Genomic DNA, 25,193 nt, shown 5'->3' on the forward strand with positions numbered 1-25,193 from the left:
TGTATTCTGCGTGGGGTATCTACCCAACCCAGGGCTGAGGCGTGTATGCCCGCCAGTTCTTGCTCAATTGTGACCCACGGTTTGGGATTCTCCCCCACAGCCCATTCAACCACCCTACTTAGTTGGGAGGCCAGGTGATATTTCTGGAGGTCAGGTAGCCCAACCCCACCCAGGTCTTTTGGGACTGAGAGTATGGATCTCTTGATTCGTGGGGGTTTATTGCCCCATATAAATTTGTTAATTGCCCCTTGTAGGCTTCTTAGAAAAGTGGGTGGGAGGTTTATCGGGATACACTGGCTTATGTAGAGAATACGGGGCAGGAGGTTCATTTTAATGGAAGACATTCTTCCAAACCATGACAAGTGGGTTTGGCTTCCCCAGCGGGCGAGATCAGCTTTCAATGTGGAATCTATTTTATTAAAGTTTGCAGAGAATAGATTTTTAAGGTTGGCGGTGATGTTGATGCCTAAATATCTAAGTTGGCTGTGGGACCACTGAAAAGGGAAGCTAGTCTTGCATGTCTGTACTGTGCTAGCGTCGAGAGAGACGTTTAACGCCTGTGACTTTTGAAAGTTGATTTTTAAGTAAGACAATTGGCCAAATTCTGTGAATCTGCATATTAAGTTGGGGATAGAGATCATCGGATTTTGAAGAAAAAATAATAGATCGTCTGCAAAGGCAGCTACCAGGTGTTTTGCAGGACCTATATGGATGCCATGGATATTAGGATCCGATCGGACAGCATTTAGAAAGGGTTCCAGGGTAAGTATGTATATTAGTGGTGAGAGGGGGCAGCCCTGCCGAGTCCCATTTGTTATAGGGAATGGGTCTGAGAAGACACCATTAACTCTGACTTTTGCAGAAGGGTTGGTGTATAGCAGGCCTATAAGGTTACACATGGTATCCCCAATTCCTAGCCTTGACAGGACCGCTCGGGTATAATCCCAAGCGACCCTGTCAAAGGCCTTCTCTGCATCAGTTGAGAGCAAAAACGCTTTAACACCCCTTACTTTCACATATGACATGATGTTTATTGTCCTCATGACGTTGTCCTTAGCTTCACGGCCTGGGACAAAACCCGCTTGGTCTGGGTTAACGTGTCTAGAGATCAATGGGGCTAGGCGGTTCGCTAGTATTTTAGCCAAAATCTTGGCATCTAAGTTTAAAAGGGAGATAGGTCTGTAGCTGGTGCATTGAGCAGGGTCCTTGTCTGGCTTGGGGATCACTACTATGTGGGCTTCTAAAAATTGGGAGGATGGGGTAGTGTTAGGGATAATTGAATTAAAGGCCTCAACAAACACCGGGGCTAGTGTGCCACCAAAGGCTTTATAGTATTGGCTCGTGAGTCCATCAGGGCCCGGTGCCTTGCCTGGCTTCAGAGAACCCACTGCCATACGAAATTCATCCTCAGTAAGAGGAGACTCCATGTCTTCCTTTTCCGATTGGTCTAGGGATAGGCTAGTCGCATGTTGGGAGAGAAAATTAGAAATGGCAGAATTTCTAGTAGTGTGCTTATCAGGTGATTGGTTATGAGGGCGCAAGTTATACAGTGAGGCATAGTATGTCTTAAATTCCTGTGCGATTTCCTTCGGTTTGAAGACCTGTACCTGCTTTTTGTTGGTAATACATGTGACATTTGTGTGGAGGGTTCTTTTCCTAAGGGCACGGGCAAGATGTTTGCCACTTTTGTTGCCAAATTCGTAATATATTTTTTTGATGGACATTAACTTCCTTCGTGCGTCGGAATATAGTAGTTTGTCTAGTGCACTTCTGGCTTTATTGAGATCCTCCAGATTAGCTAAAGCTAGAGTTTGTTTGTGTGCACGTTCCAGACGGTTAATGTCTGCCATTAGTTTTATGGTCATTTCTTCCCTTTCTTTTTTAAGTCTAGAGCCCATCCTAATGAAGTGTCCCCGGATTACTGCCTTGTGTGCCTCCCATGTTGTGAGTTTGGATGTTTCTTGGTCATTGTTTAAAAGGAAGTACTCATCAAGGGCCTCCGATATTTTTTGTCTCCTACCAACATCTGCTAAAAGGTTTGGGTTTAATCTCCAGTTCCAAATTTTTGCGGAAGCGTCAGGGGTAGAAATGGTGAGAAAGACCGGGGAGTGATCCGAGATCGCTCTATTACCTATGTCGGTGTTAATGACTAGAGATAGATCTCTTTGTGGCATAAAAAAGTAGTCTATCCTAGAGTACTTGTTGTGAATAGCGGAAAAGAAGGTGTAATCCCTCTCCTGTGGGTGGGACGTCCTCCAAGGATCCACTAAGGATAGGCTCTGTAATTGAGCTTTAATGCGACGTAGAGCCACATATGAAAGAGTGGTTGAACCGTTAGAGCAGTCTTGAATAGGGTTGAGGGGGATATTGAAGTCCCCTCCTACAATCAATACGCCACTGGTGAATGTGGCTAGTTTAGCTAATGTGGAAGATAGGAAGGACGGTTGGTGTTTGTTAGGTACATAAACATTAGCCATGGTGACCGTTTGGTTAGCAATTTTCCCCTTAATAAATAGATAGCGACCATCAGGGTCTTGTACTGACTCGTCCAATGTGAACGGTATGTCTTGATGCAAGAAAATAGAGACTCCTTTAGTTTTGGACGTTGGCGATGTGGCATGAAAAGCCATTGGATATCTAGAGTTGAATCTTTTAGGAATATGATTGGTTCGTAGGTGGGTCTCTTGCAAGTAGGCTATCTGAACTTTTTGTTGGTGGAGAAATTCAAATATAATAGATCTTTTCTCTGGTGTGTTAAAACCGTTCACATTAAACGAGACCAGCTTCCAGTTTGCCCGGTGTGCATGCATTGTCACAGTAACTTGTCTGGCTGGCTGTGCCAGCCCCCCAATCCCCAAATTTTTCCCCGTAGAGATAGTAGTTAGAGAGAGGAGCAAAGACAGGAGACACAGAAAAGAGAGAATAGAAAGGAGGAAACGCAGGTTGCGAGAAGAGAAATCCTCCCTGCGATGGACCAACATACGTATTAGTATAAACACGCACAAATAGTTTATAGGAAAGGATTCCCACGTGTATGCGACCTGGGGGGCCGCACACACTTCCTGGAGTGGGATATATGTAGTCAGTGTATAAAACACACACTGTGTGGGGGTAATGAAAGACACCGCCAGAGTATGACCACAGAGGGAGACTACCACATACAGAGAATTCCGTATGTATGAAAATAACACTACGCGATCATAATCCACTCTGGCCGCTATGGTAGGAAACAAACATATAAAATTTAACCAACGGGTATTAAGCACGGGGGGGGGGGGGGGGGGGGGGGGTTTCAGCGCTCCCGGGTGGGCTCCACCCCAACCCCCCAGCATAGGGGCTTGGGGGAAGGGGAGCCCAGCAGGGAGCGCGCAGAAGCCCCCACTAAGGCCGCAGCTCGGTCTCCGACCCACACTGAGGGAAGAGAAGAACCTCCAAAAAATTACATCCTTGTTGTCCTCCCCTCTTTTGGTATCCACGGGGTGGGCCCCGGACAAATTGGCCTGTAAGAAAATAAACAAGAGTCCCGTCCCCTCACCCCCCACCCCCCGTCCCAAACCTCCCCTCAACTGTAGCAGACATTAACATACGATACAGTGTATTGAGATTGGTATACATAGAAAAACTTGTATAGCGAACTGGCAGAACCTTATGATGTGGGTTAGTTGAAACACATGCCCTGCCTTGATTAGATACCCGAGTCCCCCTTCAGAGAAGAGAACGTTTAGACATGCAACCAAAAATATTAGTGGGGGGGGGGGGGGGGGGGAGGCGGGCCCGGGTAAAAAGAGAGAAAGACATTAACAGTGGACTTATTCAGCACGGGGGTACTAGAGACAAAAACATGTTATAATAGCATATCACAACACAGGTCTCATATATCTGCAGGCAATTGTGTCGTATCTTCAGGCTGAATTGTGGGGCTATGGTGTAGACCCTCCGTATTAGCTGTAAAAGAGCATGGGGACATTATCATCTCTCACAAGTTCAGTGTAAGCGGGCCCTTCCGAGGAGCTTATGCCATATGAGGGAAAGAACAATCACTTCCAAGAGGAGGGAAGAGAGGGCCAAGTTCCTTGTGGGATAGAAAAAGGGGGGGTTATTGAGACCGTTTAGCCTCAGGTGCGCAGAGGGCAATCCGAGCAAAAGAAAAAAAAAGTTACTGTACTTGGTGGAACAGGTAAAACCGAACAAGGCAATATAGTTACCAGAACAACGGGTAGAGTCTGCTTTCAGGACCAACAAATGTTGGGAAGAGGTGGGAAAGGTCCACAACACGAATAGCCATTAGCCATCTTCCGCCGCTGAGGAGGAATCGCGGCGTGGACGAGTATTCTCCAATCCGGATTCCGAATCCCTGCTTCTGGAGCGATGAAGTGCTTTAGAGGGGTGACGCTGGGAAGGCCCAGATGCTTGTGTATTTGGTCGCTGGAATACAATTTCTCCGTCCCAATCCGGGAGCTCGATCACTGGGATATCCAGATCGCTGCAAAAGTCCTCCAGGTCGGTTGCTGCACGTAGGGTGTATGTTTTCCCCTCAGCCGTGACGGATAATGAGAAGGGGAATCGCCATTTATACACAGGCCCTTCTTTATTATTGCTTGCAGGAGAGGTTTTAGAATTCTCCGCTTCGCTAGGGTAATGGCAGACTTGATAGAGTTGTACGGGCGTCTCGTTGAACAGGATCTGGTCCTGTGTTCTCGCTGCCCGCATGATGTTCTCCTTAAGCTGGAACGATTCCAGGCAGCAGATGACGTCTCGTGCTTTCTCACCGTCGTTGCTGCGTGGACGCAGGGCTCTGTGTGCACGGACGAAGGCAATCTCGGAGTCCGCAGGCCTTTCCAGGAGATTGTTAAAGATAGCCGAAAGTGCGTCACAGATCTTCTCAGCGGCTACTGCTTCTGGCAAGCCCTTCACTCTAATGTTACATCTACGGCCTCAATTGTCTAGGTCCTCGAGATATCTAGTGTGGTCAGTTAATCTGGCGGAGTGATTGTCAGAAGTTTTAGCTAGCTTCTTCAGCTGCATAGAGGTTTGGGTGTTAGCCGCCTCTAGGGTGTGTAGTCTGGAGCCTAATGCAGCAACGTCCGCTCGGACTTCCGACACTGCATGCAGCATGGAGGCCTTGATGTCCTCAGCGAATGTCTGTAGGTCAGCGAGAGTAGGGGATCGCTGTTGTTTACCCGAAGGTTTACCCGGATCAGAGGGTGAGGAGTCTGGCGATGATTGGGCTTGGCCTTCTCTGTTTTTTTACGGCGCCATCTTGGAAGCCTGGGTGAGGTCCTTTTGGGATCGGAATAAGTCCGGTAAGGTCTTTCCCGCTTTGTTTGGATTACCTCTGCCAGTTGCCGGTGTGTTCTGCTGACTGCGGGTGCCCGGCATATCTGTTGGGTGCCCGTTGGTATGGCTAAATATCGAGCTTTAGCGGCTGTAGAGCGGGAGAGAGGAGATTAAGCAGCCATCTTCCAGCAGCGTCAAGCCACGCCCCCTATAGTTAGTTTTTCATCTCGGATCCGCTTTAACTTTAGGGAAAAAACAATATGGATAATGCATCCAAGCAGGACTGCCGGTACTGTAAGGCTGCACGAAGACTAAAAGTGGAGCTAGAATGATGATCTCATCAGGATGAGATCATAATTTTAACCCCATTACATTTTTAAAGGTTTAAAATTAATCTAATCAGAAGAGAAACATACATATGATTGGAGAATTTTCTTGAAGCCCAGAGTTCCTATTTAAGGCTTTAACAATGTGAGCATTGGATGTTCATTGGGAATCACCACTCAAGCATACAAGAGCCCATCTGACTGTACAGCCAGGAGTATTAATAGTGCCTAGAAAAAAAACACACCATTGAAAACATAACAATGCAGTAATCTGTACATAATGCATGGGCGCGACATTTGCTCACCTTTTCATTGTTAATCCATTTGGTAACCAATGAGAACATTAAGTCTCTCTGCTGTGCATTGACTTTGCTAAGAAGTGATTTTCCTGCCAGGGCAGCCATCTTCTTACACTTTGTAGAGTCATCATTGATCATCAGCAAAGCAAGAGGAACGAACATGAGACCACAGAACTGATTCAGTATCCCCTGAGATGTAAGAAAGAACATGTTATGGCAACAACTCTACTTACATATAGTTTCAACTAATAGAATTTATCAAAGCTCCCAAAATATGACTCTTGTCCTGACCTGACTTGACCTGGGATGTGATTGTGTAAGGTTTCAACAAAAGCACAATGATTCAGTTGATTAAAACAAGCAAACAAACAAACAAACAAACACAAATCATCAGAGACAGCCCTCCATTTATAAACCTATAAGGCTCATGTAACGGTTAAAGTGACACTGAACTGAAAAAAAAATTATAGTGCAGGCGCAGTACAAAAAAAAAAAACTTTGCACACGCAGCCACGGCCGCGCAGCAGCAGTTCTGTTCGTCTAGTTAGACTAATAATTAGCCCGGTGGCGGCGGGGAACGGCGCATCGGAAGAGGACGAAGCGGGACATTACAGCTGCAGGGGGCCGATAGAAGCACCAGGTAAGTGTTAGGTGTTTTTTTTAGGTACCGGAGAACCCCTTGAAGTTTCTTAACTCTTTCTGTACTGGAAGCAATATGAGACTCATATCTGTGCTTATAGTGTTTTATTTCTCAGCTGTACTACACATACAACTCATTATATCATAAGTTTATTTTCACTTCAGACTCCCTTTAAGGCCTAGTGCACACCGAGCGGTTTTTGGAGCAATCCGCCGGCAGCATCCGCCTGGAAAAACGCTTGGCTAATGTATTGCAATGGGATGGTGCACACCGGCAGTTTGAGGTTTTTGCCAAGCCGCAAACGCGCCTCCTGCTGCACGTTTGCGGATTTCGGAAGCGTTTCGTCCTCAATGTAAAGTATAGGAAAAACGCAAACCGCTCTGAAAAACGCTACTTCAGAGCGGTTTGCCAGGCATTTTTGTTACAGAAGCTGTTCAGTAACAGCTTTTACTGTAACAATATGTGTAATCTGCTACACAAAAACGCACCCAAAACCGCTAGGTATGTTTAGAAAACCTCTCTAAACATTCCTAGAATCTCTCTGAAATCAGCTCCCAAAACCGCTAGCGTATTGCGGATCTGCTAGCGGTTTTGGTGTGCACTGGGCCAAAGTGAGGAAAACTTTCTACATTTAGCACTGCATATTGCCTTTTTATCTTCTCATATGTGACTTTATGCTTCAAGATCAGGCAAATATAGATTGGTAAATAAAATGCAACCGTATTGTAAGAACTGCTTTAACCTTAAATCAAGGGACTAAGGAATGACTACAGCTACGCTAAACATAAGGAGATGATTCAACCTCAGTACAAATGAGCAGGACTTACTTGTGGGAAGGTCTGGAAGAGATAAGCTATCATTTCCAAGGCAGAATCCCGTCCGGTTTCATATTCATAGCTGTATCAAGAAGAAACTTTTTGTGAAAACGGTTTAAAGAATAACATGGTATATAAAATAAAACACAATAACAAGTAATATCAGACTATTCACTTCCTCAGTGTTAAAGGAACACTTTCTTTATTGCTCCCCTCGTAGAACACACACTACAGGTCATGATGCTTAAAGGGAAATTATATGCAAACATTTTATTCATTTTATGAAAGGAGTCATCATTTTTAATGAGTGACAGTTCTTATTATACATTTGTAGTAATTAAAATCTCCACTCAGATTTTTGGCGTTTGTTTTTTGATTTAACAACAAACATGAATTTGCTTTCCACTGTTATTTGTTCTGATACTGAACTATATTTTCTTGGAAGCTTCAGCTCTGTGTCGGGCTGGATGTGGATGCCTATGGAGCTACACAGGGTCTGATGTTATAATGCTTCATTAAGCTATCATCATCAACATGGAACATCGCAATTAAGCTTCTTTAAGATGAGTTAACCGAACAGGATTGTAAAAGAACCTGGTGTAACATCATCCTTTCCTAGATTTACTGCTTCATGTGTCAAGTGGAAATTGCAGCATGCACAGGCATTTTGCTGTGGGATTTATTACTGGTGTGTGGGTAGCACTGTATGTGGCCTCCTCTTCTTGCCAGGCATCTGTTCCATCTCCAGCTAAAATCACATCACATTATCTTAGTCTATGGGAAGCTAGGACCACTAAAATCAGAAAGCAGAGCCCTAGCTGATGAGAGAAACTTATGTCTGCAGCCAGGAGGAGACAAAAGACAACTACCTAGAGGGTCTGGCAGCAAGGGGCTGTAAAATTTGCAGGGTAGTGCTGAACTAGCACTAGCACTAGCTGTTTGTTTAAGGCTTAGTCAGGCTCCAAAAATGCCATTAGTTGTATGGATTCTGAACAGCACACTGGATATTTCACAATTTTATGAGTGTCTATGATCAGTAATGAGCTGAAGCAGGAGGAACAAGTCTGACACATGGGTCTTAACGAAATTAAAAGTAGGAGTTATAATAAATGCTTATTAAATCTTAAAATACAACCACCACTTCAAACCTGTGCCCAAATATTTATGGAATAAGAAAATAAGAGTACATGCAAATCATAATTATCACGCCTTACATTTGTAGATGCTGTTAAATTATTAAGCACTTTTGAGACACAATTTTGCTTTAACATCCCCAAAACAACCGCATACATTTCGTTATGTTATCAAATGAACAGTATCTAAACAGCAACTGTCATTCACAACGTATACAGACCTTTATGTCCGCAAAATTACATATTAGTCACACAAAGTCATTATTCACACCTTTCTATGTTTTATGTATTTGGACAGTAAAAAAAAGAAAAAGAACAGGAAATGTACAATAATGGCTTCTTAACTTTACACATAATATACTTTACAGGAAAAGCAGCACCTCTTACGCAATTTATTGGTTTAGTGAATATTCATGTGGTGATTAGCCAATTTGTTTTGCAATTTCACATGGCATGCTTTCATTCATGAGTGCTAAGCAGCCCAATAAAACTATGAACATGCAGCATATGGTTGAAGCAATAAAGCTTTGTTTACTCATCTGGAAATGTGTTTTGTTGTCCCTGTGTAGCCAAGTTACAAAACTAAAACAGCAGTAACCCATAGCATATGAATGAGAGATTAAACCATCAACACAAAATCTTATATGGGGCGAGAGGTGTCACATGACCAGACGCAGAGAGAGCACCCTGCCACAGAGATAGCTGTGTGAAGGGCAACATGCTACTAACCAGAAATCAGAGGTGAGTAAATTAGCCGATTAGATTCATAGAAGATCAGCTTTGTGAAATGAAATATCTCCACTTACTTTAGTTGTGCAATTATAAATTCCAAGTTCGGTTTCAGTTTGTCACCCAGTGGATAGTCAAGCAAATACTTCAGATATATCTGGAAAAGTATTCGTGAAAAACACAATTGACAAAAAAATCTGCAAGATTTACAAACAGCTGCAACACAAAATCATCCCTCACGTACAGTGAATGGCGTGAGTGAGAGAATGGAGGATATGTAAACAACCTTTTACTCAGGGAGAAATGTACATCTTCTATGTATGCATCCACATGTATTTTTCATGATTGTGGTCCTTTAAAGAGAACCCGAGGTGGGTTTGAAGAATATTATCTGCATACAGAGGCTGGATCTGCCTATACAGCCCAGCCTCTGTTGCTATCCCAAACCACCCTAAGGTCCCCCTGCACTCTGCAATCCCTCATAAATCACAGCCACGCTGCTGACAAACAGCTTGTCAGAGCTGGCTGTGTTTATCTCTATAGTGTCAGTCTGCTGCTCTCCCCGCCTCCTGCAGAACTCCAGTCCCCGCCTGCATCCCTTCCCTCCCCACTGATTGGAGGGAAGGGACGGGGGCAGGGACCGGAGCTATGCAGGAGGCGGGGGAGCAGCTGAGACTGACACTACAGATGTAAACACAGCCTCACAGCACGGCTGTGATTTATGAGGGATTGCAGAGTGCAGGGGGACCTTAGTGGGGTTTGGGATAGCAACAGAGGCTGGGCTGTATAGGCAGATCCAGCCTCTGTATGCAGATAACATTCTTTAAACACACCTTGGGTTCTCTTTAAGGAATATCCTTGTTTTACTGGTGCTCTTTATATATGAACACACAGAAGCCCCCAACTCACTGTTCAAAGGGGCTAAATGAGTCTCTTCCAAAGTAACTAATGTGGAATTACCAGCTTTAAATAATAAACAGCTTTAAAATCTTCCTTTGAATAAGGAATAATAGTCACTGGAATCTCCCTTCTTAGCTTCCTAGCTTTACTATGTGGCCATACACTTCTAGATGGCCACCAGCTCTACCATCAGATAGACCCCTCTCTCTGGTCAAATTTGATCAGAGCAGGGTCTATTAGCTGCCCATATACTGTACACAGATTTTCAATAGATTTCAGCATAAAATCTATTGAAAATCTGAGGAACAGCCACCTGCCGGGCCCCCAAGTCTCCCCATCCAATGTGCCCCCCCATGGCTCCTCCAATGTTAATATACCCAAAGTCTTCCCCTAATGTGCCCCACACCCATGGTTCCCCCAAGGTTATTATACTTATACCTATACTACATCATTGGGCTAAACTTTGACCCTCTACATCACAGTCAACAGACACAATCAATCGAGTCACAATCAAACAGAAAACACACTTATCGATCAGTGCCGGATAACCGAGACTCTACTGACATTGACGCACACAATTTTAGGCCAATGAGATGCATATTAAACTTACCTGTCGGCACTGGACTCTCACTTGTTCGCTCTGGGAAGTCACAGCTAGCTTTGCTACTTTCTGCATGACCTCATCCACCTCAGGCACAATCAGCTTTCTAGATAGAATAGCCTTCACAGGTACAAAACACATATTTTAGTGTTGAGAACATAAACTACAAGGTGACATGGAGAGACTGTTACTAATTAATGTATACAAACATAGCAAATGCAATGTACGAATAAAGCCCTGTTCCAACTATACTTGATTGGCTTTCATTTTTAGGTAGCATGCAACCGAGATCCAATCCTTGTGATCACCTCTCATAGGCATCAGCCTATGAGAGGGGCTCAATTGTGTGCCTCTCCTGGGGACAGTTCAGTAACAGAGCAGTCCCCCGTACATCGCTGCACTGGATCGCAGTGCTGTACAAATGATTTTTCATTTGTACAGTGTCTCCCATTTCCTCCTGCAATGAACAGCAAGCAACTCGCAAGCGCTCGTTCCCCACTAAACTTGTGCATCGCAAGATCATTATCTAGATCACCTACCTGCTAAATACCTATAGCTGCTGTAATCATTTTTTTCTATAAGATTCCTCAAATACAGGGCTGCAAAAATGTACAGCAAGTATTTCCTGATTCCAAGCAACCTCTCTATAAGCCTACTCAACCTCCCCCCTCACACACTGGAGCATGGATGTGAACTTCCAATGCCCAGAATCATGTAACAAGAAGATGCAGTTCCATCCAGACTCAAATTCAAAATAAAGATAAATTATCTCTTTTTAGCACAGCTATATTTTCGTGATTTTACTGTCTGGAGCTTCTACAAGAAGAGAAAATTGCCATATTGGCTGCAAAGTTATCTCTGAAGGCGTACCATGAGGTGATTACACTTTTAAGGCCTCTCCCCATTATATAATGATACTTTTGTAAAGGCTTACCTTTAATAAACCAAAAGCAGTAGCTTGCCGTGATGAGTCATAGAGATCCTCTTCAGCATATCCCAGCAGCACTTGCAGCTGTTTCTCCGTAATGGTTCCCTTCATGTGACGCACCAGTATAGTAACACACTGGAAAAACATGAATATTTTACTGATGTAGCATGCACAGTATCTGTACAGACCTCTGCTATATCTCAGTGTACTATTCTGTCATGAAACGTGTCCTACCTTGAAGCAACTGACAACCAGATGAAAATTCTGCCCTCGGCCTGCACCTGCTTTAGCATAGTCTTTCAGCAATAGGAACAGCTGTTTAATTAACTCATCTGTGTTGTTCTCTATGGAAGGTAACGGAAATTTGAGCATCCATATGAGACTCTGCAGAGCTCCGGTGATGACCTGTAACAGAGAATCAAAAACATATTGTTATGCTCAGAGTTTTATCCATGTACTTGCTCTACTTACACTACACCACTACTTAAAGAGGAACTATAACTCAGGATTGAACTTCATTCTAAACAGTAGCTAATACCCCCTTTCCTACAGAAATCTTTACCTTCTCTCGAGCAGATCATCAGACTGTGTGGCTGATCATATCCTTACCTTCACATCCATAGACTGCAGGCAGCCAATCAATATCTGCACAAAGGGATCCAGCATTTCCAACGCATGTTCTGCAGAAGAGTTCACTTTGGATTTTTTTAGGCTCATATGAAGCAGCTGCATAAACGACAAAACACAAGTGTAAACAAAAAACTGACTACAGTAAAAATATTGCATTTATGCAATCTTTGACTCACTCACATGCATACCGATCATGGACATCCACACACTGGGCAAAATGGGGCATCCCCCCCCCGTCCAGCTGCTGCCCCCCCCAGCCACCCGAACCAGCAGGAGGAGGAAGCAACATAAAAAGAGGGGCAGCAGGGACAGCGGCTGGGAGGGGGGCCAGACCCCCCACCTCCCTCACCTGGGTCTCCTCCTTCCCCCCTCCAAATTAGCAGCGGCAAACAGAAGAGAAATTACTCACCTTTTTCCTGCGTTCCAGGTGATGGTATGCAGTGCCATCGTCACGTGACACTGGTCAACCGCCTTCTCCACCGCTCTGTGCTTCCTGATTAGCGGAAGCACAGTGAGCGGTGGAGAAGTCGGAGACCAGTGTCACGTGACGATGACACTGCGCACCATCGCCTGGAATGCAGGAAGAAGGTGGGTAGTTCCTCTCCGCTCGCTGATGCTCGATTCTGTTTGCCGCTGCTAATTTGGAAGGGGGAAGCACCAGAAGGAGAGGACCCAGGTGAGGGAGGTGGGGGGTCTGGTCCCTCCTTCCAAGCTTCCCCCATACTGGGGGCGACTATACTAGCTATACTGGGGGCAACTATACTACCTACACTGGGAGCAACTATACTACCTACACTGGGGGCAACTATAATAATACGGGGCAACTATACTACCTACACTGGGGGCAACTATACTAGTAATACTGGGGGCAACTATACTAATACTGGGGCAATTACACTTCCTACACTGGGGGCAACTATACTACCTATACTAAGGGCAACTATACTAACTATACTGGGGGGAACTAAACTAGCTATACTGGGGGAAAACTATACTCTCTCTGCCTATCTGATGTCCCTTTCTGCTGTCACTCTCTCTCTCTCTCTCTGCCTGTCTGCTGTCTCTTTCTCTCTGCCTTTCTGTTGTCTCTCTTTCTCTGCCTCTCAACTCTCTCTCTCTGCTGTCTCTCTCTCTGCCTTTCTGCTCTCTCTCTGTCTGCTTTTCTGCTGTCTCTCTCTCTGCCATCTCTCTCTCTGCCTTTCTGCTGTCTCTCTCTCGGCCTTTCTGCTCGCACTCTCTCTCTCTGCCTTTCTGCTGTCCAAATCCAAAAAAGCTTTATTGGCAGGACCAAATACATTTAGCATTGCCAAAGCAAAACAAAACATTAACATGGGGGGTTGTGGGAATAAGGGAAGGATATAGGTATACAGTCCATAGGAGTGTGGAGGATGTAATGGATGGTATGGGGGGATGAGATATATAGTCCATAGGGGAGGGGGTATAGGTATACAGTCTATAGGGGAGGGAAGTATGGGGTTATACAGTCCATGTGGTATCATGTTCCTCTCAGCTGGTGGCAGGCAGTGATATATCGGGCTGCTATTTGCACAGTTTTTTCCTCTTCCCCCCTGCTGTGTCTCTCTCTTTCTGCTCTCTCTCTCTGCCTTTCCGCTGTCTGTCTGTCTCTCTCTCTCTCTGCCTTTCTGCTCTCTCTCTCTGCTGTCTCTATCTGCATTTCTGCTGTCTATCTCGCTGCCTTTCTGCTGTCTCTCTCTCTCTCTCTGCCTTTCTGCTGTCTCTCTCTCTCTCTCTCTCTCTCTGCCTTTCTGCTCGCTCTCTCTCTCTCTCTCTCTCTGCCTTTCTGCTCGCTCTCTCTTTTTCTGCTGTCTCTCTCTGCCTTTCTGCCTCTCTGCTGTCTCTCTCTATCTGCCTCTCTGCTGTCTCTCTCTCTCTCTGCATTTCTGCTGTCTCTCTCTGCATTTCTGCTGTCTCTCTCTCTCTGCATTTCTGCTTGCACGATTTCTCCCTCTCTCTCTGCCTTTCTGCTGTCTCTCTCTCTCTGTCTTTCTGCTGTCTCTTTCTCTCTCTTGCTCTCTCTCTCTGCCTCCCTGCTGTCCCTCTCTTCCTTTCTGCTCTCTCTCTCTCTCTCTCTGCCGCTCAGCTGTCACTCTCCGTCTCAGCTGTGTCTCTCTGCAGTCTCTCTCTGCCTTTCTACTGCCTTCCCCACACACAGGCACCCTCCTCCTACCCACTGGCACCCCCCTCCTGCCCATTGTCACCTTCTTCCACCCACTGGCACCCCCCTCCTGCCCATTGTCACCTTCTTCCACCCACTGGCACCCTCCTGCAAAATCTGGGGTGTGGCTTAATGCCACACAGGGGGCATGGCTTAAGTTTCCCTGTCACTACCTAAACTGGGGGGCACCTGTGTCGGAGGCACTCGCAATCTAATCCCTACCATAGCACTAGTCTAATGTCCCACCATTGCTAAGTTCATGTAAAAATTTGGCTCTACTTGTGACCACACCCACATCGTGGTTCATGGACACGCCCATTTTTGGTGTGGCGCGCTACACACGCCACATGACTCCGACCCCCCATCCCCCCCTCCCCCGCCCTGGAACGGTCTGCGGACGCCCATGATACTGGAAGCAAACTCTGGGCATGGAGAGTAACAAAGCCAAGTTCCAGCAAACAAACAGATGATCATTCATAGTATAAAGCAGCCAATCAACCCTCTCGACCGCATACCCAACGATTCATCCTAGTGGATCACCTCTCCCCAAATACCCCACCTCCTGTGTGATGTCACGTCTGCACAGCTCTCAATGTCACCCCAGGGATAGGATACTGTTCTCCATTGGGCAACCTTGATTTTAGCGTATGTACAGGCCTTAAAGAGAACCAGAGACGAAGCAGCAGTGGCGCAGCTAAGGAGCTGTGGGCCCTGATGCAAGTTTTACACTGGGGCCCCCCCAAACACTTTATACATAACAATTGATACGGCGCACCAAAACCTGCCAAGTAAAACCACCGTGTCAGAGCTGCAATAAGGGAATGGGGAGAAATTTGTTAATGATTACCACTATTCAAAGCATCTATAGAAGTCGTTATTATGAGCACATGACCAATAGAGAGCTAATACTGAAGTTGAGGGTGGGCCCCTCTGGCCCAAGGGCAACCTTGCAACCTTTGCAACCCCTATCGCTACGCCTCTGCGAAGCACCCTCATGTATTTTACTACATTTATCAGTGGGAACATGACAGTAAACACCTACCCTGCTTTTAGTTTCATCCCTCTCTGCTAAATTTGCTGTTCTCAGCTCTGATAAGAATCCCCAACTGAGCATTTAGTCGAGGTTTGACCTGGAATCATTATAGCGGAGTCAGTCTTCTGTGAAGTCTTTTCAAGCCCACCCCCTCCTGGCTCAGCTTTCCTGCTTTGCATACTCAGAGCTCTAATGACATGGGAGGGGCTGCTCTGCTGAGAAATAAAGCTCTGAAACAACAGACAAGTGTGGCATCTCTGTGCACTGTGCAGTCATCATTATTATCTGTGCAGTTTTATTCCTATGAGAGACACTTCCTACAGGCAGCCACACAGCATACCAGAATAATAAAATTGAAAGCACACAGATGAAAGGCTGCAGCAGCAGCCCTGCTTGTCTATAGTTTCATAGAGCCTGTCAGAATTCTAGCGGTTTATTTATGCAGGAAAAGCGGTCAGCTGTTTTAAGTTTTAATGTTCTATGCAAACTTTCCCAATGCCCCCCGGTTGTATGGGGGCATTGGGAAGCCTCCCCATGGCGCTCCTGGATAGTGCTAATGTAGCATGAACTATTTCCCACAGGGCAACCGCTTTGCGAAATTGTTTTTTTGACCATGCATAATTCGGCATGCGAAAGCAAATGCATACAGGTAGTCCCCGGTTTACGAACGCCCGACTTACGAATGACTCGCCGCGATGACATCACGCAACCGGGGACTACCTCTTCTGCTGCCGTTTTTAAAGCAGAGTAGGCGCAGTGGAAGGCAGATAGGGGACATCTCACCTGTTCCACGGTGGTCTAAAGTCCCAGCATGCCGCCCGGAAGCTGCGCGGCCCGTCCTCTCTCTTTGTTCACAGTCCCCCAGCGGCTTCGCATGCGTCGCATAGTGATGCAATCAGGAAAAGCCCCTAGTGGAGGCGGCTCCTTATGCATCATTATCCGACGCATGAGAAGCCGCCGGGGGGGGACAGTGAACGAAGAGAGAGGACGGGCCACGCAGCTTCCGTGCAGCACGCTGGGACTTTATATCATCGTGGACCAGGTGAGATGTCCCCTATCTGCCTTCCGCTGTGCCTACTCTGCTCATAGAATGGGGGCAAAGGTGGCTGGCACAGCGTCCCGAATTAAGGAAGGATTCAGGTTAAGAACGAACCGACAGTCCTTATCTCGTTCGTTAACAGAGGACTACCTGTAGTAGTAGGAAAAAGTAGCCCAGAGTGGTAAGCCCGAGCTCAGGTCAAAGTAGAGAGTTTCCTTATTTACATATTGTTTTGGAGATCCCAAGAATGAGGATTGGCCTTGCCTTTGTCTCTCGGGCTTACCATGGTTGTGTGTAACTTACAAACATTGGTTTATGTTGGAATGTGTACCCACAAGCTTCATGTAGCGTGGCATGTAGCATGGATACAGAGGCGCCAAAAGGACAAAAGTATCTAAAAAGATTAAAACATGAGGAGGTAGTGGTGGACTTACCTCCTCCAAACAGACACAAAAATTGCCAATGTGTTTGTCAGATAGAACAAATGTATCTACGTACTCCAGGGGACAATGCAAAGGGTTTTGCTTTAGAGGTAGGGAAGGTTAGTAGTTAGGGCCCCCCACAGCTCTGGGCCCCCCCTGCGATCACAGGGGCTGCTCCCCTCTAGTTATGCCCCTGATATAGAAGTTTCATTACAAATAAAAAAAGAAGTATAACTATATTCGAATCAAATGAAGATACTGAGAAATCTTCGAGTTGTACAGCAGTTACAGCTCCTGCCTACATGAGCACACAGTGCAGTCACTCCTTAGCCCCCTCCATTACTTTGATGCGATCAGTGTACAGCAGGGAATGTATCTGACGTCAACAGCCAGAGCTTTTTTTTCTTTTTTGCATATAAAAAGCATTGTGATATGCATTTAGAAGATATATACCAATTTTTTAAATATAGTACGTAAAATAAGAAATAAAAAAAGCTGTTCTTTTTTTAATGGCTGACAAAGTAAAAGTAAAGCGGTAATGTGAATAACCGGTTACAATGTAATTTCTCTAACCCTGAGTCCAGTGTCCACTAGAATGTGCATGTTGGTCTTTGTACTGACAGCTGCTTTGCGGCCCCCACGAGGTGGAGGAGCCTGAATTAGTAAACAACTCCGTGGCTGAAGGCGAGGATCTGGAAGAGTCTCTGAGTTTTTATTTCTAAAAGAAAAAAGATAGGAATCAGAGATCAGGTACACTGGAGCAATCCACCTGAATACATAACTTTAGGATCCTCCCAAAGATGTCAATCACCCAGCCTTTGTGTTCAAATTTGGGATCCTGCATTTTGAAACCTGAATTATGATGAACACCACACTTCAGCACCCAAGCTAGTGGATAGGGTCACTAGCTTGGGTGCAGTCTTCAGCATAATTCAGGTTTCCAAATGCAGGATCCCAAATTCAAATACCAACCCTACCCACTGCATGACTCCTAGCCTGCTCTAGTGGCATGTAAATATAGGAGTTCTCTTTCTGGAAAACCAGGAAGCCTAAACTGTAGGCTTTATATGTGTGACAATCATGTACAAATAATCCAGCTACTTCACTAGGAAGCAAGATAATCCTATTTAAACAGATAAGGCAATTTATATGTAAAAAATCTGAAAAGAATACATTCTGAATACTGGTAGAAAGCAGAATTGCTGTTACTCCCTCCTGTGAGCAGGAATATGCTCCCTGCTGGAATATGTTCATATGCTCCCTTGCAATCCATGTGGTGGAGGTGACCACAATGAAAGAAACAGGTTATATATATATATATATATATATAGGAAGGTGTCTGGCTCTGTCGAAGAATATCATTGCCTTCTGCCTGCTGTGTGGCAGAAAGGTGACTAAAAAGTGACATAGGATTTTCTAGCCAAACAGCTTTCCAAGGAACATTTACCATACTTTATTAAATATGAGTCAGAAGACCACCTACCCCTGCACATTTGATGCTCAGCATTTGTGAAATGTAATCTGGATTTATGCAAGAGTATAGATTTTGTAGTATTGTTTTACATACGTACAGTATGTGTCAAATGAATTCAGGGTTCGATCCCACTTTGTTTATTCCTGCAACAGGCTAATTTGGCAAATTGTAAGGAAATAACAACTAGATACCCCACCCCTTTCCAATCATTATGGGCTCCTTCAAAGCTACAGAAATTATTTACAGGCCTGCAAACTAATTTGCTGTAAGTGATCCATTTCTGCTGCTAAACTCTAAGGTTACGTACACAATTCAATTTTGATTGGCCATTTTTACCACTCCCACGTAGTATGGGAGCAAACTTACACAATTTGTTCATAATATTCAAAATCTGTTGGCCCTCATACTACATTGAGGTGGTAAAATTAGCTAATGATTGGCCAATCAAACTTCGATGTAAATGACCAGCAAATATAGACCTCGCTGCTTAAGCTGTCTGCCCACTAACTTTGAATTACAGTAACATGCATTACAGAAAGTTACAGGATGAGAAATCTTGTGTATAAACTGCCAAAACATACAGTATGGAACTAGAAAACTCATTTCATAAAACATACTTTTCTTTCTCTGTCAGGAGTGGAAGATTCTCACTGATTAGGCCATAGCTGAGTAAAAGGACGGACTTTGCTGTCATATCTTTATTGGCGACTAAACCAAACACAATTCTACGAAGAGCTTCATGGACTTTGCGAGCTAACTTCAAGCTTGTCGTCTTCTCCAGCACCTACAATTTAATAGCAACCAAAAGTTAAAGCTTTTCATTTAATTAAATGACGTATTTAAAAGCAGCAATAAAAGGGGTCTTACATTGTTACAGCACCATTTTAAAAGTGTCCAAAAAATTGGAACAATTTATTGACAACATCAACATCACAAGAAAAATATGGAAGAGTTTCACTTTTCTTCTGAGGTTTCAAAATCTAGCTTGCTTTGCTAGTTGCCCATAACTCACCTCTTTCAAAGGTAGGATCAATTTTGTGACCAGGTCTTTTCCCACAAACTGCGCAAGGAGCTCATAAGAGTCGTAGCTCTTGCTGCTTCGAGCCTCCATCACTTTAGAAACTATCCCTTTAACTTCTTTTTCTTCTGCGATTTTCCCAAACAGCTCATGGTTGAAAATCTTTAAGCAACAGAAATGCTCATGTTAATGTGCGGATAAGACGTACATCAGCAAGTCTCCAAGATCAGGAGATGAAGAAAAATATTTTTATCTTTAAATAAATACATTCTAAAGTCATTTAAATAAGAAGATATCTTCTATATATCTTCACATCTCATTATGAACGATAGAAAATTGGGAATAACAAACATGCAAGGGAAAGACATATCCTCCAACGCCTCAAAGAGTGCTATGAAAGTCATCATATAAAGCAGATTACACTCAATGTTATAAGTAATCTTATATTTGCACTGGTTTTAATACCTGGGTTAACGTTTCTACACAGCCATCGAGATCTCCAACCTTTAAGTTGGCAACAAGTCCTTTCAGTAACAAGTTCACAGTAAATGTCATAACGTGAACCTAGTGTTTTACCAAGAGAACAAAGAAGAGTTACAAAAAAAAAACACTAAAAGCTATAAAAACTGTCACATTAGTGCGAGGCATCTTTATAACACTGAGGCCCTGCTCTCACTGCATGTGTTCTGATCTACTTTTTTTTTAGTACTTGCAGCTGCAGAATTGTCATGACGGGTTTTCTCACAGGGCACACTGCATGCTGCATTTTGGGGTGACAGTGTTTGTGTCCCATTATGTGCAATTGAATGAGATTTTATAAGTGAATCAAGAATCATATGGCAAGAAAAAAAATGTTTGCATTGTTCCTGGGTGCTCTACCATTTACAGTGAGAACAGGGCCTTAAAGTGCAGCATGAATAATGTTTGCTGAGCATTACCTGATATCCTTTAACCAAGACCGTCTGCATCTCCTTCAACACATAATGCAGATAACGAGGCCCAAGTGTTTCCAAGATCTTAATTAAAGTGTTTCTTGCGATGTCACGGATTTCTTGTGCTCGGTTCCTCAGCAAAACACAGACCTTTAACAGAATACTGCCATACGAGGAGGAAAAGGATATCATGGTTACAACCTGATTTTCCTCACAATAATCTGAGCAAATTCATCACCAGTACATGCAAGTCATTTGGTACATACACTTCTGATTCAAAACATTGGCTTGGATAAAAGTTCACTATTAAGTTTAACTTTATTTATTAAGTTTTAGGTATCAATTCCATGAAGAGTTGGCTAGTCAGCTGTCCTGATTGACAGACTGATCAGACATGGTTTTCCAACATGCCCCATCACTAATGGCCATTAGGTAGACATTGGTGGACACCTGGATATGACCACAAACTATTGTTTCAGATGAATGTGTACAAGTAAAGGTACCATTGCAGCAGATATCATTGTGGTCTATGGCGGCTAATTTTACGATCAGGTTGTGCTACCAAATGAACAGCTTTGCCCCCGACTGCTGAGAGAAGATTACCAGCAGGTGAAGCTGACGAGTACTCAGACAACAGCTCGGCTCTACTACACAAAACATAAGACACAGTTTCGGCTATTATTATGTTGCCTTTGTGCAAAGCAGCAATTGAATATAGAGTGTAAGTGATTTGCAGATCACTGTGTTAAGCTTTTGTTTACATTTTACACAACATCCTGAGTTTATTGGAAGCAACTGTATTTTATTGTTGCAAAACTGTACAAATATAGATAAGTGTGTCCATGTTGCCAGATGTGCTATGAGAGCTTAGGACTTGCATTAGGCAAGTGGAGATTAAAGAATTAAAATTCCTGGTGCAGGAACAGGGTGGGAATGTATTGCACTCAAAATACGTTTCCAAATTTCCTGATGTAACAGAATAGAACACACTGTATTTAACCACTTGAGGACCCACCCTTTACCCCCCCTTAAGGACCAGCGCTGTTTGTTTGGATCTGTGCTGGGTGGGCTCTGCAGCCCCCAGCACAGATCCGCGGCCACACAGAGCGATCAGATCGCCCCCCTTTTTTCCCCACTAGGGGGATGATGTGCAGGGGGGGTCTGATCGCTCCTACCTGCAGGCATGTTGCGGGGGGGGCACCTCAAAGCCCCCTCCGCGGCGACATTCTCCCCCCTCCCTCTCCTACCTGCTCCCCCGGGAGATCTGGGCTGCACAGGACGCTATCCGTCCTGTGCAGCCAGTGACAGGACGTCCCCTGTCACATGGCGGCGATCCCCGGCCGCTGATTGGCCGGGGATCGCCGATCTGCCTTACGGCGCTGTTGCGCAGCAGCCCCGTACAAATGTAAACAAAGCGGATTATTTCCGCTTGTGTTTACATTTAGCCTGCGAGCCGCCATCGGCGGCCCGCAGGCTATTCACGGAGCCCCCCGCCGTGAATTGACAGGAAGCAGCCGCTCGCACGAGCGGCTGCTTCCTGATTAATCAGCCTGCAGCTGGCGACGCAGTACTGCGTCGCTGGTCCTGCAGCTGCCACTTTGCCGACGCACGGTATAAGCGTGCGGTCGGCAAGTGGTTAAAAAAACAAAAAAACAAAAATGAAACACAGATGTAACTGGTTTGCTGTATACCTAAGCACCGACTTTTTTGTGCCTATAAGATTCTGAGATGTAAATTAAGATTTGCTCACTTATTATATTACCGTTGTTAGGTGAAGCCGGTTTAGCTCTAGCATTGTGCCATTTTATTTTCCTAACGTAAATTATGTCTATGCAAGTAGACATATATTGCATAATAACACAAAAAGGAAAGCAAACTGAGACAGGAATTTGATTGGTCAGTCTATATGACACAGCATATCCCACATGGGTTTATGGATACCTGGGCAGATTGGCCTCCATCACCTCTTGTGGAAGTGTCTGCATTAGCTTCACCACGGCAAATGCTATAGGAACACGGACCACTTCCTCTTCATTAACCGCTTTCTTTTTTACCAGTTTATGCTCTTCCTCCCGCTGTACCTGTACAAACAATTAGAAATCAAATTATTTTTTACACAATTCATGAGTATATGGAAAAATAATGAATTCCCTTGCTGTACGTCAGACCCTTGATGTAGGTTTATCGAAGATGATGCTAGGGGACAAAAGGATGATTTGCATATTCAGCAGTAAAGCATCATGGGAGACATCATATGCTCACTCCAACCTGAATGATCTCAAATAACTTCTGTTTTAAGAAAGCAAACTTTTCTTTTGCTTAACATTTTAGTAAGATGGCTTTTTGGTCCATTGTAGCCCCTTAAAGAGACTCTGTAACAAAATTTCCAGCCTTATTTCTTCTATCCTATAAGTTCTTATACATGTTCTAATGTGGTCTGGATTACTGCAGCTTTTTCTAGTTACACTGTCTCTGTAATATATTTTATCTTCTTTCCTTTGTCAGGCTTTGAGGACATAGGGCTTGATTCACAAAGCGGTGCTAACCTACTTAGCACGTCTAAAGTCTTTAGACGCGCTAACCAGGGTGCTAAGTAGGTTAGCACTGGATTTCTCAATCAGATCACGCGCTAACTTTGCGCGCGTAAAGTTTTACGCGCGCAAAGTTTTACGCGCGCTAAGTCCCATAGGCTTTAATGGGCACTTCGCGCGGTGCGCCCTGCGCTCTGTGCAGTATGCGCGTAAAGTTTTACGCGCATAAAGTTTTGCGCGCGTAAAGTTTTATGCGCGAAAAGCTTGTTTAGACGTGCTAAGGGGGTTTTCACAGGCGTGCTAACAGTTAGCACCGCTTTGTGAATCAAGCCCATAGAGAGGAATGCACTGCTCTGCTAGGGAGAAGTTATGCATGCCCTCTGCAGGTCCCTTGCAGGCTCTGTGTGTGTGCTTTATTTATCTCTCACAGACAGGTCTCTGCTCTCAGTTTCAGCTCGTCATGCTGAGAAACTGTGTGACTCCTTGACAGGAGTGCAGATAATTCACTTTGTAATAAAAACTTGTAGTATACTGTAATATGATATATATGTATATATCTATCATATTACAGTATACTACAAGTTTTTATTACAAGGTGAATTATCTGCACTCCTGTCAAGGACTTCCTGGTCAACGGCCATGTTTTTTGTTTGTAAACACTGCCTAACACTGGAGACCAGATAGAGTATCTACGCCCCTGTGTTTACACAAATATAAACAAATAATAAACACTTGGTTCTGCTTCTATTTTTAGAACACACTAACTCTGTATCTCCATCTTGTGGCCAAAAAGTAAAACTACATCTAAATACCCTATTATACACCTTCCCATAGAAAAATGAAATACATTTTCATTATTTTTAAAAACCCTTGGAGGTCAAGTGGTTAAAAGCCAGGATTGCGGTGGGGAGCGACAGAAACAGCAAAGAGGGATCCAAGAGATCACAGTGACTCAATTGGTATGTTTTTTATTGTACAAATTGGACACTACAGATTATGTTTAAGCTATGAACCCACGTTGCGACTTTCCTGAGGACCGACTATTTTTTGAGCGCGGGTCGTTTCCACGATATCGTGACGTGGGTACAGGCACACGACCATGCAAATGTTGCTTAGTGTGGTGCCACAATAACAACTGTCACGGTGGATTGGATCTTTAAAGCGGATCCGAGATGTAAAACTAACTATAACAAGTAACTTGTCTATACATTTTATCTAAAGTGTACACAGCAAATCTAGCTGAAAACAACTTCAATAGAATAGGATTATTTATTTCTTCCTGTGATACAATGACAGCAGCCATGTTGTTTGTAAACATTACACACAGCACTCAGCCTAAAACCTAATCCCCCTCCTCCTCCCTCCTCCACTCTGCCTCTGAAATCTCTGGCTAGTACTACCTCCCCCTCCTCCTGCCCAGACTGAGCTCCCATGAGCCCTTGCTACTGCCAAGGCTCTCTGAAAACCTGTGGGCAAGGCTTGTTCAGTTTATAGGGAATTAGAGTATTGAAACAAAAACAAAAAAGTATTTTGCTTGAGGAATGCCCTATAAACAATAGGAAAAGAATACAATTATGCAATGAGTAAACGTTCATCTCGGATCCACCTTAAGATCCCTGACGACTCCTACGCAAAGTACTGCGATCGCTTGAAGTCTCATACACGCCCTTCATGTAACATTGCATGACCTTACGCTTAACCCACCAGCAGGAGGAGGAGTCGCTAACGACTGTCGTCAAGGGGATGTCACTGGACCCATCGGGCGGTGAGTACAGAGCTTTACACACTCCTAGGAGTTCTGGTTCACTATGAGCTTGCTAAGTAGTCTAACTTTAAATCATAATGCTGGGTACACACTATGATATTTTCTGGCCGATTTACGGTCAGATTAATTATTTTCAACTTGTCCGATTTGCTTTCTGATCGAATTCCGAGCATTTTCCAATCGATTTCCATTAACGTTAATAGGAAATCGATTAAAAATGCTCGGAGATCGATTGGAAAGCAAATTGGACATGTTGGAAATAACCATCTGACAGTAAATTGGCTAGAAAATCTCATAGTGTGTACCCAGCATTAGATTTGCAATGCATCCATGTCAATGCATCCATGTCAAGTCAGACCTTCCAAGGCATGTAAAAAATTCCTAAAGAGGACTTATCAAACTTAAACGAACACTATTGCAAAAAAAATTTAAAATTTAAAATACATGTAATGATATACAAATAAGAAGTACATTTCTTCCAAAGTAAAATGAGCCATACATTACTTTTCTCCTATGTTGCTGCCA

At 44.2% G+C, this 25,193-nt stretch overlaps 1 protein-coding gene across 1 annotated transcript in view; it reads right to left on the reverse strand.

Annotated features, from left to right (window-relative positions):
* The window catches only part of UTP20 (UTP20 small subunit processome component), a 145,597-nt gene that overhangs the window by 21,642 nt on the left and 98,762 nt on the right, over positions 1 to 25,193 (reverse strand). The window contains exons 42-54 of the mRNA XM_068276969.1: positions 22,314 to 22,453; positions 20,379 to 20,535; positions 19,906 to 20,004; positions 19,435 to 19,602; positions 19,040 to 19,206; positions 17,522 to 17,666; positions 12,258 to 12,374; positions 11,883 to 12,053; positions 11,655 to 11,783; positions 10,730 to 10,840; positions 9,297 to 9,376; positions 7,370 to 7,439; positions 5,909 to 6,091 (exon numbers count right to left, since the gene is read on the reverse strand). Coding sequence (XP_068133070.1) covers positions 5,909 to 6,091; positions 7,370 to 7,439; positions 9,297 to 9,376; positions 10,730 to 10,840; positions 11,655 to 11,783; positions 11,883 to 12,053; positions 12,258 to 12,374; positions 17,522 to 17,666; positions 19,040 to 19,206; positions 19,435 to 19,602; positions 19,906 to 20,004; positions 20,379 to 20,535; positions 22,314 to 22,453 — 1,737 coding nt within the window. The remainder of the gene's footprint in view (positions 1 to 5,908; positions 6,092 to 7,369; positions 7,440 to 9,296; positions 9,377 to 10,729; positions 10,841 to 11,654; positions 11,784 to 11,882; positions 12,054 to 12,257; positions 12,375 to 17,521; positions 17,667 to 19,039; positions 19,207 to 19,434; positions 19,603 to 19,905; positions 20,005 to 20,378; positions 20,536 to 22,313; positions 22,454 to 25,193) is intronic.

The sequence above is a fragment of the Hyperolius riggenbachi genome, chromosome 3 (assembly GCF_040937935.1).
Source record: "Hyperolius riggenbachi isolate aHypRig1 chromosome 3, aHypRig1.pri, whole genome shotgun sequence".
Classification (NCBI taxonomy): domain Eukaryota; kingdom Metazoa; phylum Chordata; class Amphibia; order Anura; family Hyperoliidae; genus Hyperolius; species Hyperolius riggenbachi.